This window comes from Buteo buteo, chromosome 3 (genome assembly GCF_964188355.1).
Source record: "Buteo buteo chromosome 3, bButBut1.hap1.1, whole genome shotgun sequence".
In the NCBI taxonomy this organism is placed as follows: domain Eukaryota; kingdom Metazoa; phylum Chordata; class Aves; order Accipitriformes; family Accipitridae; genus Buteo; species Buteo buteo.
The window spans coordinates 62,964,806-62,983,157 of NC_134173.1; the positions used below are offsets into that span (position 1 = coordinate 62,964,806).

Here is an 18,352-nt window from a genome sequence, read left to right on the forward strand (position 1 = left end):
AATGAAAACCAAAATAGACTGAAACAAGTGGAAAATTCATCAAGGTCTGATGATGCAATGTTTCCAGCCAATATAAGTATACTTTAACAACTTGTTCTTTACTGTAATCCAATTGTTAACATACTGAAACAATTTTGGGGCAGCTCATAAGATTGATCGTATTCATTAGTATTTTTTCTGACAGATACTCAGGACGTTACATTTACTTCTCAGCTGGAAACTATATGCAAGTCTGCCAGATATGGCAAACTGTGAGTGTTTGGGGAGGGGGAGGCTATAAAGCTGTTAAATTGCCTACGGTTCTGATACAGCACAGAACATCTGGTCTGGAGAGCTTGAGGAAACACCATTAAATAGGCAGAAAAGAAAAAAATCTTTGTGCTAAGAAACAGTCCAGGTTTTGTATGCTTCTGTCAGAGGTATAAAAAAAACTTGGCAATTCGTGCGATGATTGGTCAGTCACGTACAGAGCCAGACACGCTAGCAAGCGGGGTTTGTTAGACATCTGGTCGGGTTCCACCAGCCCCTTCGACGAGGGAGGGGAGATGAAGGAATAAAAATGAAGCAGCTACTCCAGCATTCCAAAACGTACACATCAGGGCTCTGATAGCAAGAAAAATAAACAGAAAGAAGGAAACCCTGTCTAGACTTAGCTGCTGCTGAGGCTGCCGTAGACACAGGGTTGGTATTTACTCGAAAAGGCCTGCCAGGCTACTCTTACAGGCAAAAGACAGAATACAAAAATAGTAGTAATAATATTAAGAGGGGAAAAGAATAATAAAGGAAACCTCATACTAACCGTAAATGAGAACTACAGACTCCTCAATTGCGTGCTGGTAACTGAACTGGGAGTCCAGTAGGGCACGAGTGACAAAAGAGCCATAGTATGTGGACTGGTACCAGCCAACGTGAAGATGATCAATGTTTACGTGGCGAAGGCTTCGCATCATTTCCATCTGGTATTGAACTACATTTTAAAAAAAAAAGTACGTTTAAAAAGTAAACTTACACAATCTGTACTATTTCAAGAGAGAGCTTGGTTTTCAATGAGTAAATTGTGTTTTATTTTATCTTCATTTTTGCAACTGCATAAAAGTTTGTTTATTCACTGCTGGACTGTCTTCATTAAAATCCAGAGCTTCCTCAGAGAATGAAAGTAACACTAGCCTGAGTAAGCAGACTTTTTCCAGCTCCGATTAATTGCCAAAGTGATCAACAAACTGTTACATGTCATTTACAGTCTGTATTACCTTGCTCATTCATTAAAAAAGAATTCTGATACTGGGTTTCAATTAAGCAATAACATTTTACCCTTTAGTAACAAAGAAATACTGTGATTTAAGTGAAAATACTGTCAGGAATTAGATAACTTTTGGAATCAAAAGGAGAATTATTTAATGAGTATATGAAAGAGAAAATAACCTATTTATGCCTTTTTCGCAACATAGAACTACATTTTTAGTATTAGCATTTGGGGGACCAACTATAGCTGTCAAATAGTTTTGATTGCATTTATCTTTAAATTTTCAACACTGTTTCTTCATTTTAGATATAAATAAATGCATATGTACATATATATTATACATAATACACACACATATTTATATACAGTAAGTTACCTTAGACAGTAGAGAGCATTTTTTTCAGGTTTGGTTTTTTTTGTGGGTTTTTTTTGTTGTTTTTTTGTTGTTGTTGTTTTGTTTTGGTTGGTTGGTTTTGGGTTGTTTTTTTTTAACACCAACAGCTGTAATGTTTCATTGCACCAACGAATAAATTCTGTTTCTACTAAATGCCTCATTCAAGCAGATGGAACAGAATTGTATTCAGGAATGCTTAACATAATCCCATCGAGCAGATCAACGCACCTTATCATTTATCAGATCTTTTAAACAGACAAGACACTGTGCCTGCTGGTTAAATATAAGAAAACAGAGATTTCAGTGTGATTATCAGATGAACCAATGCTCATAGCCAACTGATAGGAAATCAAATGCAATAATACAACACAATACTTAAGTTTTGTCTGTAGCTGCAAAATTCACAAAGATAAAAAACAAACTCCTATGTATTTATTTTTGTTAATTTTTTTCAAGGCTTCTCCTTGCACAGACGAAAATATGATACTTATAAAAGAAAGCAACATAAATTAATTAGAGAACAGCATGTGCTATGTTTTCAGACCCCACTTCGTAACCTTTCAAGAGAAAAAAAATTCTTTAAAGATATTCTTTAAAGATATGAGGAGACATTTTTCAAGATTGGACAAATATTTTTCCAACTTATCACCCTTAGAGCACAAAATTCATATTGCAGTCTGCTGGCCCTTTTCATTAAACTAACATATCTTACTAACTGTATTTTTAAAGTAATCTATGTACGCTTATATAAGCCCTCGCAGACTTTTTCCATCAGCATATGTTGGTGCTTGCATTCTATTTCATAATATCTTAGTATAAATTACTTGCAATTTGTGTTTCAGCCAGAAAACCATGATAATACAGCACCCCAAACTAATACAGCAAAACCACCCAGGCTACAGTCTGAAATCCCATCATACAGAGCAAGCAAAGAAAAGGCCTGCACCACTTGGCTGCCTCTAAACCAAGACAAATCTAAAGATGCCACTACATGCTCCAGGACAGACAGCTAAGTAGAACTGATCAAACGACTATTTCAAAATAAGTTTGAAAATCTTCCCCCTTGCCAGATCAAAATAAATTTTAATCCCACTTTTATTGCCCAATTCCAGAAATACTGGCCAATTTCAAGCATACTCCTTACAGAGCAGCCCCAATGCTTTAGCCGGTAGCATCTCAAGGTTTCTCACAAAAGCAAAGCCAAGATCTAGCTTGTCAAAGAAGCTCAGTCCACAAACTTAAAGGTTTTGTTGGTTTTTTTTGGGGGGAGAAGACATTAACTTTCTAAATTTCATGATTAAAACATAAAGAACACAGATCTCCCCTGGAACCAACTAAAAGACTCCTGCTGTGACCACGATTTTGAATTGAAAAAGCATATGATCCATTTATTAAATGTAGCTAGAATAAACTGTTTTGGTTAAAAGAATCTTTTCAGAGATATATCTGTGTGGAAAGCAAGTAAGACTTGCTTTCGACATGATGTGCTACAACATGCTAAGACGTGAAATTATGGTTAGAACCTTTCTAGCCAAATGAAGTCATGAAAAGGAAAAACTAGAAAGGGATTTTCAAAAGCAGCTAAAAGATAAAACATTTTTTGAGAATGAAGATAACTGTGGGTTTTTAGATAGCTGAGCTAGACTGCTCCTTGCAGTGGCAATTCTCTTGTAATTGAGGATGCTGTCAAAGTAGAGGTGGTCATGCAATGATGGGAAGATACTTGTACACAGATTCCTATGAAATCATGTGGTTGACCCACTCATATAATTTCTCCCTTAAAATGTGTAATGTTAAAGAGAGGGAATACCCTAAGAAAACATCCAGATCTTTTACAAACCTAAATAAAGGTTTATCATCCTCTTAAAAGCATTCATCTGAGAGGTAACTGGTAACCAAGTTCCAGGACAACTTCTTTTCTTAAAGACAGTATAACCAGCAATATGTAACTGAACCAAAGTGTAAGCGATATCGTCTAGAAGAAAAAGGACTCGCTGAAAACCATCCAGATTTCAAGTCAGCAATTCCTCCTCTCATGACTGTTAGCAGTTAGATGATAATGAAGGCAACAGCAGAAAAATCTCAAAGAACCAATAAAGCATCAATAGCTAACATCTCTGCCTTGGGAAAACAACTGCAGAAATTAAAACATGATGCAGTCCCCACCAGGGAGAAATGGAAACTCTTTTAACCAAACATATATATTTTATAACATGTATTAGTAGCTAGATAGCTTCAACAAGCTGCCAACTTGCACAAATGGATAACAGCCCCCAAGATGCTTTTGTTGATACCGTTACCACTGTTTCTTTACATCTTTTGCCCAATCTACAAAACATCATCTTTTTACCTAGAAGTTCAGCACAGACTAGGCAAGAGCTCTCTCCTACCCAGTCCTCGGTCTGCTAGGACCTGGGACAGTCATGGACAACTTCTAACAAGGAGTTCACTGTTTCAAGTCACAGTCCTTCCCAAGCCACGCTACAAAGGTGCCACTAAAAAATGCCACTAAGTCTGAGGGGGCCCAAAACTGAGGTGAGCAAGGAAAAGAGCAGGGGAACAGCCAGACCAGGGTGCTTGCCCCCACTCCTCGCATTTAAACGCTGTACCTATGTTTTTAAGGAAATTATTTGTTAAGGAGCGTCCTTATGATGAGGAAAGCTAACAGTCATGCTTGCATTTCTCAGTGTGCTGCTTTGCACTGAGAACGCACAGCCTCTGTCTCCTGGGCCATCATGAATCTCCTGAGCACCTCTCTGGGGTGGACTTCTTTAGAACAGAAGATTCTCTTTTTTGTTATTATTTAAAAAACCAACCTCCTTCCTCTAAAAGGGCAATTTTTCTGTTAGTTTGCAAACAAATGGGTGGGGATTAATGAAGCTAGAAAGTGTTACTATAATTTGTCTAAAGCAGAAAAAGTACAAAACTATACAGTATGGGTGTTTTGCTTGAATATGACCGACTTGTGTGGATTTGTATAACAAAATCCCTTGACTGAAAACAGTAAACCCTACTAAAGCAGTTTGGTGGGTATTTTTTTCCCCTGAATTCAGCTAAGTTTTAACAAACTAGTTGTAAAAGATTAACGAAAATACTAGAATAATTTAAACACTTTTTCCTTTTCTAAAAAGTACTGGCAACATTAGAAACTTTATCTGGACTTCAACATATAGGAGGTATATCCTGTACCCTACCAGTAAGAAAATAACACACCCCAAATTATGTAACAAATCAGAGACAAGGCCAAGAACTGAACACTAATGTGATGACCCATTCAACACTGGGACAACTCAGACATGTTCTCTAAATACCTTAAAATATCCTCAGGTCAGTAACTTCACTGTTGGAAAATCTGATTTAAGAATAGGACAAATCAACTAATGCACTGAAAAAAAAAAAGTCCATGCGAATAATTTTAAAATTCAAAAGATCTAACACACCACATAGTTTACAAACAACTGGCAAATTCACATCCTTCTTGAAGTAACAGCTTATTTCTAAAACACTTCCAAAACAAGTGTTCTTGTAGCAACCTGATACATGACACAAGTTTATTTATCACTAAAACTGTATTATTTTCATTTCTTCATAAACAATTCATTAAAATCCAGCTCTCAAGAGGTCACATATCGATGTACACGTTGCCAAAATGTAGTCCTTAAACAGCTATCATTACCATCAGATGAGATGCATTTCAGCCTGGCCATATTCAGACTGCTGGTAAATATTATGACATGTGAAACCTTGATCAAAGATGGCCTGGAGGCAATACATTTGATAACACCTCAGATGCTCAAGGCCTCAATTTCCAAAACATATTTTAAGTTGATATGGCTTAAGAAATATGGTTTTAAGAGCAGCAACCAACACTTCTCCTAAAAAGCCAAGCCCCTCCAAACCAGAAGAACTTCGTACCCAGTATCACATGCTGCAGACTGGTTTTATGTTGTTGCTCACCCAGCTCACTGCAGTGCACGCTGGACACAGGCAGCACTACCAAGGGAGGTAACATCCAGCTCTATGCTATGAACCACTAACATCTGCATAGCCTTCAGTCTGGATTTCACGATTAAGTGTTTGTCTTGACTCACGTTTCACAAATTTGTCCTTAAACAAGGTAGACCTTTACTGCTCTGTCACCCGCAACAGCCTCCTCAAAAAGATTCTCTGGAGTATCTGAGGATGTATATTGTTTCCTCGCAGAAATCCTGGGCATCCAGAAGACAGATGAACTAAAACTTAGGGTTGTCACTAACTAAAATTTACTCAAGACTGGGCATGCTTTCCAAGGGACACAAAAGCCCATCAGAAGAAACAGCATCCAGCCTCTGCGCTAACACTTCTCTGAATTTAACTGGCAACATGAACATGGCAAATTTCGGTTATTCTGGTCAAACTATATTGAAAAACAGCTAAAAAAAATATTCCTTTTATAGCACCACTACCAATGTGGATAGTATTTTTAAGGCAATAATTTGTCTCTTTTGAAGTGCTACCATGTGGTAGCATGCGTACTGAACAAGTGCTATAGACTACATGGTACTTTTTAGCAGCACAAAAAAATTCCTTTTTTTCTATACATATCAAGCTTTGCCAAACCACATGTATGCTTCAGACAGTATCTTCAATGACTAAAACAAGTTAGCAGATGCTAGTTCAAGGAACCAGCGTATGCATTTGAAAAGAAGGAAAATTGATTTATTTAATTTAATTAAGCACAGAGAATTATGGAGACAACAGATTAATTTGTTTCCCTCCACACACACACAATCTCAATTATTTGTCTAAAAAACTATGAATCACAATGACTGCATCTATTGATAACAATTCCAGTTGCGAAGATACAAATATAATTAGTACCACAACCAACTTATTCCGGTTAAAAAATGCAAATAAAAATGATGAGCAGAGAGAAACAAGAATTCACAGTTAATTCCAGCAAAGGCGATGTTTTATCTGAAAAAGCCTTTAGATACTACTGAAATATATTTCTTAAGCGTAAGTGTGCAACACATATGCATACACCACATATTTGCAGATTTTTATCTATATCCAACCCCCCCCCCCACTCCTCCAAGACAAATGCACAAGCTCAGTAACTCAACAATTCTCCTATTCAGGGAGAAAAAAATTAAAAGTAAATATTGCCTTCCTCAATAATATTCATTTCCTCCTCTGAAATATCAAGTCAGGGTTACAAAACAGTACTCTATTTTATGCACTTTTGCTATACCAGGCTGAAAGCACCTGATCTCCTCTAAACTTGGAAGCTAAGCAGACCAGGGCCTGGAAGTAGCTGGATGGGAAAAAAAATCACCTGAAAATAGGCAAAAGTCCAAGAGTCGTAGTCAATCATAAGACCACAAAAACAAAAGTGAGTCAAAAGACTTAATTCAACTCCATTTTAATTGCTAAATTCAAGGATGAAAAAAAAGGCAGAACATATTTGTGCAAAGTGGATTAAATTTTTCTTTGTTATATTTTAATAAGTTAGCAAAACTGCACACCCTCCGAAAAGCACGCTTTACAAATCTGCATTTTCTTTATAGACTATAGGATAAATTGAAAGCAAATCTGTAGCAATCACCTCCATCGATGCTACTGCTCTAATAAGAGCAAGCCCAACCATCTTTTGTGAGTAGATGCTCATTACAGCAACTGAGGCTTTGCTAGTGTCTTAATGCTTTCTAAAGCAAAAAGTCCTTTCATTTTATGAGAAAGAAGGGGAGAAACAGAAAGGGGAAACTCTAAAGTGGCTGTTCATTGCGTATGCTCAGTGAACTCATTCATTTTTAACCTTGATCACAATTCAAGGTTAGTTTTACTACAGCACTGTGTGATATTAATTGTGCTCTACAGAAAAAGCATGGGACACCCAAAGGAGGTATCACAATCAGTAGGTGAACAGTGAAAAGTAACAGGAACATAATAAAAAGAAACCAACATGTTTGGAGTGCTTCTGTCTGGAGGTACTTACCCAAGATGTAAGCGTGTATCTCCAGACTGTTATTACCAGTTTAGACAGCAGTTGCCCAAGCATAGTCTCCACCAGAATTGATGACTAGAGGCTTGGCAGCGCGGGACACCGCGCCAGTGCAGGCAGTCACTGCCCATCGCTACCTTGGCTGCTTTACAGAGGCGGCTCCAAGACACGGGCCAGCACAAGGACATACCTCCTACCAAAGCAGGGCGAGGTAGGGAAGGGTAGCTCTGTCACTGGCGGGAATAAAGGAGCACGAGGACAAGTTTTCAGAGAGAAGGAGTGGAACAGGGGAATGGGGAGCACGGGGATGTGCGTGACGGGACAACAGGAAAGCAGTAAATGGAAGCACGGCACTTTCTGCACATGTGCTGGCGCTCACCCAGCGTTTTCTGACAGCCAGCTCGGGGCTCTGGTCTGAGCGCATCACCGCTGAATTCAGAGGCAATCAAACCAATCAAGCTATCGTACCATTTTATTAACACATGAGCAAACACGCCTTTGGACAAACTACATATATCTCACTGACCACAGAATTCTCTACACAACTCAAGATAATGGAAACTTGTACTGGTTTTAAAAAAACACACCCAAGCCTCAAGAATAGTCTAAAGATGGGCAGGATTATCAAGATGACTTGCAAAATTGTCTTCTAAGGTATGCAACATTATTCCAAAGGAAAAAAGCATTATAATACTATCTTCCAGAAATATTAAAACACTTGAGTCTTCTAAAAGCAGTTTTTAATTCAGAAATCCATTTTAAACTAGCATCTTGAAATTAAAGTTGAAATCAAGCAATATAATTTCACTATTTTGTTGACAATGATTTTTAAGAAGCAACTGTCAGAAGAAAAGGCAACATATTTTGAAGGTCTTCTGCCATATATGTGGAGTAGTTTTCTTGGCATTTATGTAGAAAGCTCCACCTTCACAGTGTCTTACAAACACTCGCCACTTAATCCTCAATCTCCTCCTATACAGCAGGTAAACATCATCCATACATAAGCATCCATTTGGCTTACTACACTACTATTTTTACATTGACTGAAGATGGATGTGATACAAGATTAAAATCTTTATCAAGAAAAAAGTTTCAGTCATCCTACATTGTCATGACAGCAGTAAATTATACTACTAAAAATGCCATCTGGGCAACTTAATTCTTGCTTCCCTTGTAAAAGGATGAGATGCTATCTCGCTTCCTAATAAACATCAAATACCTAAAGAAAGCATCAAATGTTTTGTATTAGGAATGCATTACCATGAACTTCGGCACCTTGAAGCCTTTACTTATACAATTTTTATCCAATGTGTATCATTCTAGCTGCTAAAATACAAAGTAGGATTAAAGGCATGAAAAGGAATCAGCATGGTCAAAAACCAACTGTATGTTAAAGTAACCTCATATCTGACTAGGCACGTCCTTTGAAAAAAAAAACAAAATACATTTTTAAAAGTTTAGTAAGATCTCCTTAAGTTTCTTTACTGGTCATTGATTTTTTCTTGTTTACTCTAGTGAGGCCACATTAACAGGTAAAAGCTGTTTCTTTACAAAATATTATCAACGTATCTACCTTAGTGCTAAAAGCTACAGAACAATTAAGTACACAATAACACAAAAATGTGTGGTGAAAATCTAATTCCTTTTCTACATAAATGTCAAACAGATTAATGTATTTTTATGAAATTTTATATTGCATAAATGCTAAGAGAGGTTATTAAATTATCTGGAAAAAAATTGGAAATGTTTAAAGATTAATGAATTACACGGTCATTTTTACTTTGTTAATTTAACATAGATTTTCATATTCAACAATTTGAAAGCAGAATGGGGACAGACATTGAAATGGAAACAACTTAGCAATCACTGCACTTTGAATATCAGTAATGTCATACAGTATGCATCACAAGAAAGTCAGTCTCATCTTGTTAATAACTTGTCAGTAAGTGAAAAAAAAACAATAATAACTTCACATAAGGGGCCTGGGGGCTTTTAAATCTCCCACCTCGCCTTGAAAAGCAGAAAAAGATTTTTCTTTTTTGTAAAGCTTCAAAGCTTGGGTATCTTGTACCACTTTTGGCGTTTGCATTGCAAAAATTCAGAGGGCACAGGGAACAGGATCTTCAACAGCTTACTTAAAGCTAAAACACCCATCTTGTCTTACCAGATACAACGAAGCAGGTGTTTTTCTCTGATGCCTTGGCATTAAATATCCACACATTTGTTTTGAAGAATCTCTCACCCTGTTCTTTAGTTTCAAACTCACAAAAACTGGTCCGAACACTGAAGCAGACATAGCCCCCATACAACAATTTTCCTGAATTGTCATTATAGTAAACCAGGATTCATGAAAAGAAAAATCATTGGTACAGGCTGTTTCTTCAGTTGATAGTTACACAAGCTATTTGTTTTTTGTGACCTCCATCAGCCCATCACGTAGGGATAACACTGTTAAACATTTGGCAGGGAGAATCAGTCAAGAAAAGTTCTAATTTGGGGCAAAACAGAAGACCAACATGGTAGCTACCTCCATAAACATATCTTTTGAATCAAAATTACACAAGTATCTAGCTTTCAAATGTGTTAAGCACACTTAGAAAAAAAAGACAAGCATGTCTTTAGCTTCAGGCTTACAGCTTCTTCCATCAGGGGCCTATCTGTGCAGAGCAAAGTCTCCCCATGTGCCAGGAAGGCTTGAAGCAGTTAACATCTACTGTTCCTTTAAGGAAGAAAGGAGGACCCCACACAAATCCCAAAATTCACATCAGTTTTACAAAGTCTACCAGTTTTATCTAGCCCAGGTGCTGTTACTCACTGATCAAACAGCAGTAAAATGCTGTATTAACTTCTTTCTTTTCAGTAAGAATAGCACATAACTCTCACCCCTTATTTAAAGCAATACTAGGAGCTTTGTGTAATACCTAGACGAATACAATGTCACAAGGACATTTCAGTACATCTCTTACAATGCTCTTAGAACACCACCTGACACCTCTCCGTAACACATCCCATTGAGCAGGTAGCCATTTAACTGTCCACGACACAAAGAAAGACCGAGACAGCCCATCCGACTAGCTTAGAGAGCAATGATTAAACCATATGAAAGCCCCAACCAAGGGTAGCTTCATTTGGATCTCTGCTGTACTACCATCTACGTGCACTCCTCATCGCCACCAGCCAAGTCCTCAAGCCACAAGCAACGTAATTTTAATTCACACAAGGTACGAGTAAGTCAGAATCCAGGCAAAGTCCTATCCAGTACGTAGATAAGAAAACATCTCTCCAGTACAAGATCCAGGGTCAGCCATTTGCTTTGCCAAGCATTGACATTTCAGATAAAATTAATCAAGTCCTCTTGCTTGCAACCCCTGCCACAATAAAAATCTTTAGCCTTCTTTAGTTTGCAGACAAAAAGATCTGAGAGTGACGGATTCCCTACTTGTTAGTTCTTGAGCTACAGATCCAACTACTACACAGGAGACAAATATATTCAACATCACTTATTATCACTGGGCACCTCCTTAAAAGAGAGGAAAAAAAAAATCACCTTTTCTGTCCTAGCGCTAATGCAAAAAATTCTTAACATGCAGGTTTCTTGAAAGGATAACTAAACCCCTTCTACCTAAACATTTCTACAGAGGAAGGGAAACGCTTGTGTTGCACATGTGGAGGCTGTGGATCCATACTTAGCTGATGCCTAATGAGAGCCAGAACTGCGTATCTAAAATAACTTTTTTTTTTAATGTATTAAAATATTCATAAGGGATGCATGTTACACTAGTAGTTTATTGTAGCATGCTGGTTACCAAGAGCTGTTCTCAATTCTTTCTTGGTATAGTTTAGAGTTTGTAAAACAATATGAAGGAAACTGATCGTAGGTGGGCTCAAGAGTAGAAGGCACTGATTAACATTTTCTAGGGAGCTTGAAGAAAAAATATTCAATTTTGGAGGAAGAGTAGGACAGGTGGTTCAAGCCTTGTGAATGAATTTGCCAAAAAGACTCCTAAATTATTGTAATTAGATGACAAGACATTTTCCCATCTCATGAAAACCTATTCCTTTTTAAGTCCTCCCTGCCAATGGCCTTGGCACAATCATTTTGGAAGCTGTTGGCTGCACCAAGGAACAGCAGGTTAAATCAAATTCTAACAGAGGCAGTCCCTTCCTGCATGTGAGAACCAGCCTCCTTTGACTCCTGAAGCCAAATAATATTACATAAATGTCAACATGACAGGCAATAGCATTAGCAGGGTATTGGAGATGCAAAAGTTATTTAGTGGCCGTGGATGCTAGCAGGCAGCAAGAACTTACAGTGATGAGACACATGACATTGACCAGAAAATCATCATCCAGAACTGATGGCATCCAAATTTTCAAACACATCTCATCCCATAGAGCTAAGGACATAGAGCACACAATCATAGAAGAAAAACAATGTGTTTATAATTTTGGATCTAATCAATTGAGGAAGTATGTTATGCTTCATTAGGCAAAACCTTGTTTTTATGCCAATTCCAACACAGAGATGTTCAAGAACATCACTGCTACATCGTTGTACTGTTTCCTTACATGACTGCTGCCACAACAGCTATCAATTAAGCAGCATGTGCAACGTTTAATTAGGGAAACAGTATTAAGGTACTTCACGTTTTAAAAGTGTACCGTTTCAGGCATAACAGTATAGATTTCTAAATAACTCCAATATGATGTTTTAACACAGGGTCAGCTACTTACAATACAGGTGCCATGGAAAGCCAGCAGGTAGAGTTTTGAAAGGCTAACTGGCAGCAACTATACCATTTTGACACGAGAAACATGAAAGTAGGTTTTTTTCAGTTCCCACTACCTTTCTACCAGAACTCTCACTCCTTGATTTGGGGAAATAAAATACAATTTAGCACACCACACTTGGGGAGGGAGGAAGAATGCCAGTCCTTGTTTTAACACAGAAGAATCTACTGAAGTACTTAAGCATTGTTTAGTCTTCAGAGGCTTTCCACACAGATGTGAAGAACATAAAACCCGTGACAACAAAAGGACATTTCAGCTAGCCAAGACAGATCCAGCCCAACTGTGTCGATGCATTAACATTCTCCAAATCTCAAAACTGTTTCTACATCAGACCTCCAACCTTGTCTCGGACAACCTGGATAGTTAGCTATTACAGGTCCCATCTTCTTTCCAAGGAAATCAGATTTCTCATCATCACTTACTGCTTCCTTGTTTTCACTTATGCATGTATGTATATGTACATATACACACATATATACCGGGGGGGGGGGAGGGGGGGGGGAGGGAAAGGGGAAGGGGGGGAGACAGAGCAAGAGCAAGAATATACAAAAACCTCCCATATTTAAATATGCATTTAACCAAGAACGAAGGTGGGTACAATGGTAAATGTTAACGTACATGGCCATAATTTTATATACATGGAAAAAGGGTGTTGTAAAGGAAGTTCATAAGTAAAGGAAAGGCAACTTCTCAGCAGCAAACAAGACACAGAAGCCTGACAGCATGTGTTTGCTCGCAGTATTACAAGATTCACCTCTACCTCCACCGCCCTTCCCCACCCCACCCACCCCCCAAAAAAAAATCCAGCTTATGATTTCACACCACTGCCCAGATAATAACCTGACAGTTAGGGAATTCAGACCAAGATAACTCAAAACAGAGATCCCCTGTTTCACTGTGCATTAGCGCTGCAGTTAGGAGCTATAACACTGCACGGTATCTACTGAATGGCATTACCATTGCTATTACTCAGTAGAGTTTCTAAAGCCCAGACTAACACTAGCAACGCCTGTTGTTAGTATAACTTCTTCAATGTGTCCTCAAAGAAACAATGAATTCAGGCCAGCTTCAAAAAGTCTTTTCCATAGCACAGCAAGAGGAACAATAAAAACAGGAGTGGTTAGATATTTGAGGTGGAAGACAGTCATGCCTTCTCACAAGCAGCCTCTGGCATCTAACAACTTGAGATCATGCATTATGTTCAAATGCAAAAGATAGCAAATAATTTAAACAAAACCAAAACCCTCAACAGTTTAAGGATATTAAATTTCAAAAATAAAGCTCCTGGCTTTTAGATCAAGCTACAGAAGGCAGAGTTAGGGTGAATTTCTCCCCTTTCTAGGGCTTGTAACATCATATGGCAGGATTCTGCAAGCCAAAGCTAATATTTCAGCAACATAGCACTTGCTACTTTTATATCTAAGTGTGGCTTGTTCTTTTAAAGTAGCCAAGAACTAAACTCGCACCCTGTTTAAACAGGCAGAAAAAGTGCTCTGTGGCAAGGAGGAAGCTATAAACTTCAAGTAGGTTTTGTGCATGGTAAACAACTTGGGAAGCAGGGGGACAGATCCACTGCAATCAATTCTCTAATGAGTAAGAGAAAAAGCACAGTGTAATGTGTGGTATATGGGAGATGGAGGCAGGAGGCTGCAGTTCCACTGCTCGCTCAGCTGAAGGACTCCCTGATGGGGGCTGGACAAGTCAATTCTTTCCATTCTTGCTTCTTCTCTGAAGATTATAAACCCTTGGGACAGCATTCACTATTTACTCTGAACACAGCCCCAAAGCAAAACAGCCCCGTTTGAGGAAAAGATGAATCACTGAATCACTTGGTAGTACCTATATTTCACTGACTGCCAAAACACCTTCATAACTGAATTATATTTACAAACCTAAATTATAGCTGAAGAAATAAAAATTCATCAAGATTAATACTACCCAAACAGACTTCAGATAAAAGACACGGTGATGATGAGGCTTGCAGGATCAGCAGCACAAAGTCCACCTGGAGGCCAGTCACTAGGGGTATGCCCCAGGGGTCAGTACTGGGTCCAACACTCTTCTGTCATCTTCACTGATGACCTGGATGATGGGACAGAGTGCACCCTCAGGAAGTTTGCAATGATACATAACTGGGAGGAGTGGTTGATACACTGAAGGTTTGTGCTGACATCCAGAGGGACTTCTCAACAGGCTGGAGAAACGGGCTGACAGGAATCTCAAAGTTCAGCAAAGGGAAACGCAAAGTCCTGCCCCTGGGGAAGAATAACCCCAGGCACCAACACATGCTGGGGCTGACTGGCTGGAAAGAAACTCTGCAGGAAAGACCCTGGGGGTCCTGGTGGACACCAAGTTGACCATCAGCCGGCAATGCACCCCTGCAGCAAAGGCGGCCAACAGCCTCCTGGGCTGCATTAGGCAGAGCATTACCAGTAGGCTGAGGGGCACTGGTGGGACACACCTGAGGTGCTGTGTCCAGTCCTGGGCTCCCCAGTACAAGAGAGACGTGGACTTACTGAAGAGAGTTCAGGGACAGGCCATGAAGATGACTGGGGACTGAGAGCACCGGTCATATGAGGAGAGGCTGAGGGAGCTGGGGCTGTTCAGCCTGGAGAAGAGAAGGCGCAGGGGGATGTCGGCCATGTGCATAAATCCCCAAGCAGGGAGGGGCAGGGACCTCAAGAAGGAAGAACTAGACTCTTCTCAGTGGTGCCCAATGGCAGGATTAGAGGACACAGGAAGTTCAATTTAAAAATAAGACAAATACTTGGTTTGTTTTGTTTTGTTTTTACAAAAGCTGTGATGGGCAAACTCCAGACCAGGCTGTCCAGAGAAGCTGTGGAGCCTCCATCCTTGCAGATGATCAAAACTCAAGTGTATAAAGCCCTAAGCAACCTGTTCTAGTTGACCCTGCTTTGAGCAGGGGGATTGGACCAGAGACCTCTAGACATCCCTTCCAACCTCAGCCATTCAGTGATTCTATCACTGGAAAAGATGGCTTAATAAGTTAGAACACAGTAAAGAAACAAATAACCAAAAACCCACCAAACCTTAACTCAAGTCACACAAAATATTATTGTTCAATTTTAAAATTTTTTTTAAAGGGGCCAAGATCCCCAAAGTTCTGCTACACACTAAAGAAAAATTATGGCAATCTAAGTAATCCAAGTTTGGTTTGAGTAAAATACAGGCTTTTAGAAACAAACAACTACAGTGTGAAATTTCATCAAAGGAGACTTTTTGTGTTTCAAAAGCAGTTATTTTCATTCTGCATTCATCTTTTTGTTAGTTATTGAAAACGTTAAAAGCAATTATGCAGAGTACTATATAATTCTCAAAGGATTCAGCCTAAATACTTTTTCAAATGCAAACAAGACACTAGTCACAATAGGTACAAAATCTTCAGTTAACAGCCACAGACTATATTTATTTTAGCCACTCTCATTGAATGTCAAAAATGCAACAGAAATGGTTTCAAAAAATTAACATGGGTAAGCCAGTCTGAAAACATTTTGTTTCACAAACTGTGCTTAGATTTGTGACTGCAGTTCAATATGGTAAGCAAACATGAAAATACAGAACTGTCAAAGGACAGAAAGGAAACAAAGCCAAGGACTGAATAACACTGAACTGCAATGTCAAGAGGACTTGAAAAGAGAGGCCTAGAGAATTCATTTTGTTCAACAGATGGGGAAACATGGCAGAAAAATACAAATTAAAAAGCATCTTAGTGCATTGACCATGATCTCCTCTGTTTAAAACTGCATTTAAATCACAAAAAATTGAGAAATACTGTTGCAGCCCTCAACAGCAAAGTCATTATCTTGAATAATAATATAACCAGAATAAAATCTAGAGGAAATGTTGAAGATCCTTTCTCTGCAAAATGTTACAAAGAATGCTATTTTCTGAAGTATTTCACTGAAAAACAAAAATATACATGTGCCACATATATATTCATATCAGAAAACAGTTCAGAATAATAAAAGTTTAATGAGCTGAACAGTGGCTTTGAGGTTATCTGGAAAGGTGATAATTCAGTAAGAATAAGCTCAATGTCTGTTTACTTAAAATAATTATTCTAAACTTCCCAATTTATTTTATTTTTATGTATCAAAATCATAGTATCAGGTGCCAGCAGGAAATACTGCAAACTTTGTCAAAAGTTTTCTCTGCCTTAGAAGATGTTTATACTATTCTCAGAGTCTCTAACAACTACTTAAAAACTGCAATTTGTGTTTCCAACACCTCCTTCATATTTTATCATAAGAATATACTCAAGGGGCCTGAAAAATTAAAAAAAAAAAAATCCTTTTTTTCTGTAGGAAGACTAAGCCACAGTGCTACTTATTAGAGACCATTAATGTATCCACACATAGACACAGAGCTTGTGGTGTGTGCGCACAGAGTCCTTAGCCATAAAATACCAACTAGATTATGTTGATTGGTAGCATAATAAAAAAATCTTTTTTCTACACAGTAAATGATTTCAGTTACTGTTTAGCTTAAGAGTTTAACACAATTTTTCTACAAATAATCTTTCTTGAGTTTTTACACTTAGAGTTGAGGGGTCTTGGAAACCGTGTCCCACTCCTTCAGTAGGTGGAAGAGAAGATTCCACGTGAAAAATGACCTCACCAGAGCCCTGTGAGTTACTAACACTCGACAAACTGACAACTGCACTACCAAAACCTCAGCGTGGGAGAGCTGAATCCACAATGATTTCACAAATCCAGACTTCCATTAGGGACTCCGCACAACCCAGTCCATGGTAAACTACACAATTTCTGCAATGGACAACCCTTCAGTGAGATTTTTAGGCAACTGGCTAAATTCGCTACATGATCACTCCAACACCACTGAAATTTTGCCCGTTCCACTGTTGTCTTTTAAAGGAGAAGTGGAGCCCAGGCTGTTCTCCTCTGCTCCTCTATCCCCACAAGGCCATGTGGCAATGAAAGACTATCCTCAAGGCCCCCCTTCTTAGGTGTTACTTTGGAAGCATGAGGAGGAACAGAAATACTACCTTGGACTTAAAGATATGCCAATTAGCTTTTAAAACAGGCTTCCAAATTATGTTTTGGAGAACAATTGCTGATAACATCACGCTGGCTCTACTAGCCAGCTGTTGTTTTAAACGATAGCTATAAATACATTAAATACTCTCCCGATATTAATTTTCTATGTAAGCAATTGTAGCTGTTACAAGGAGGCTATGTAATTAAGTCCCAAAGGGGAGAGACGTTTGCACAGCCACAAAGGAAAGATCCACAGACAGAAGAGTATGTACACAGAATAGTCTTTGTTACAACCTGGTCCATGTTACATAAGAGTTCACAAATTCTTGATCCAAAGTGTTTTTAAAATTATCTCCTTTACTTCTCCTTTCAAGGACAAGAGCAGTAACAAACTTGTTTTCCAATGCTGCATGTCAAGTGCAAGAATTGCACCTGATCTTTGCTTGATTTTGCAAAGTCTGACAATTTTTCTCCAGAACTCAAGTGTAATATTTAGATTTACAGAAAAGAGTCAGCTTTAAGTGTTTACTTGCCTCCTACTTACCTTCTAGTTGAAGTTGACTAACAATTCACTCTGTTTTTTTGGTAAGTTTGCAAACAGGGTATTTCTTTTTCATGGAACCAATACAGTGATAAAAGAAAAGACAGAAGGCAGAGATGGTGCCTGATGAGCAACACCATTAAATGTGCTTGATGAACAACAGACTTTACAGACATTTCACTTGCTGTCCCCTACAATTTTCACCAGTAAAAACTTTCCAAAATGTGGTTTTGTTATACTCCTGAACAGCACGTCACAAGTATTAAAATTTTCATTAACAGACACCAACGACACATCAGCTTTAGGACAATCTTGTAACTCAAACGTGGCAAGGATAGCACATGGTTTTAAGCACGTAAGCAGGTGGAGGAACACAGAAGCT

At 38.5% G+C, this 18,352-nt stretch overlaps 1 protein-coding gene across 1 annotated transcript in view; it reads right to left on the reverse strand.

Moving 5' to 3' along the window:
- EIF3H (eukaryotic translation initiation factor 3 subunit H) overlaps window positions 1-18,352 on the reverse strand; it is an 88,351-nt gene that overhangs the window by 16,418 nt on the left and 53,581 nt on the right. The window contains exon 3 of the mRNA XM_075023842.1: window positions 800-967. Coding sequence (XP_074879943.1) covers window positions 800-967 — 168 coding nt within the window. The remainder of the gene's footprint in view (window positions 1-799; window positions 968-18,352) is intronic.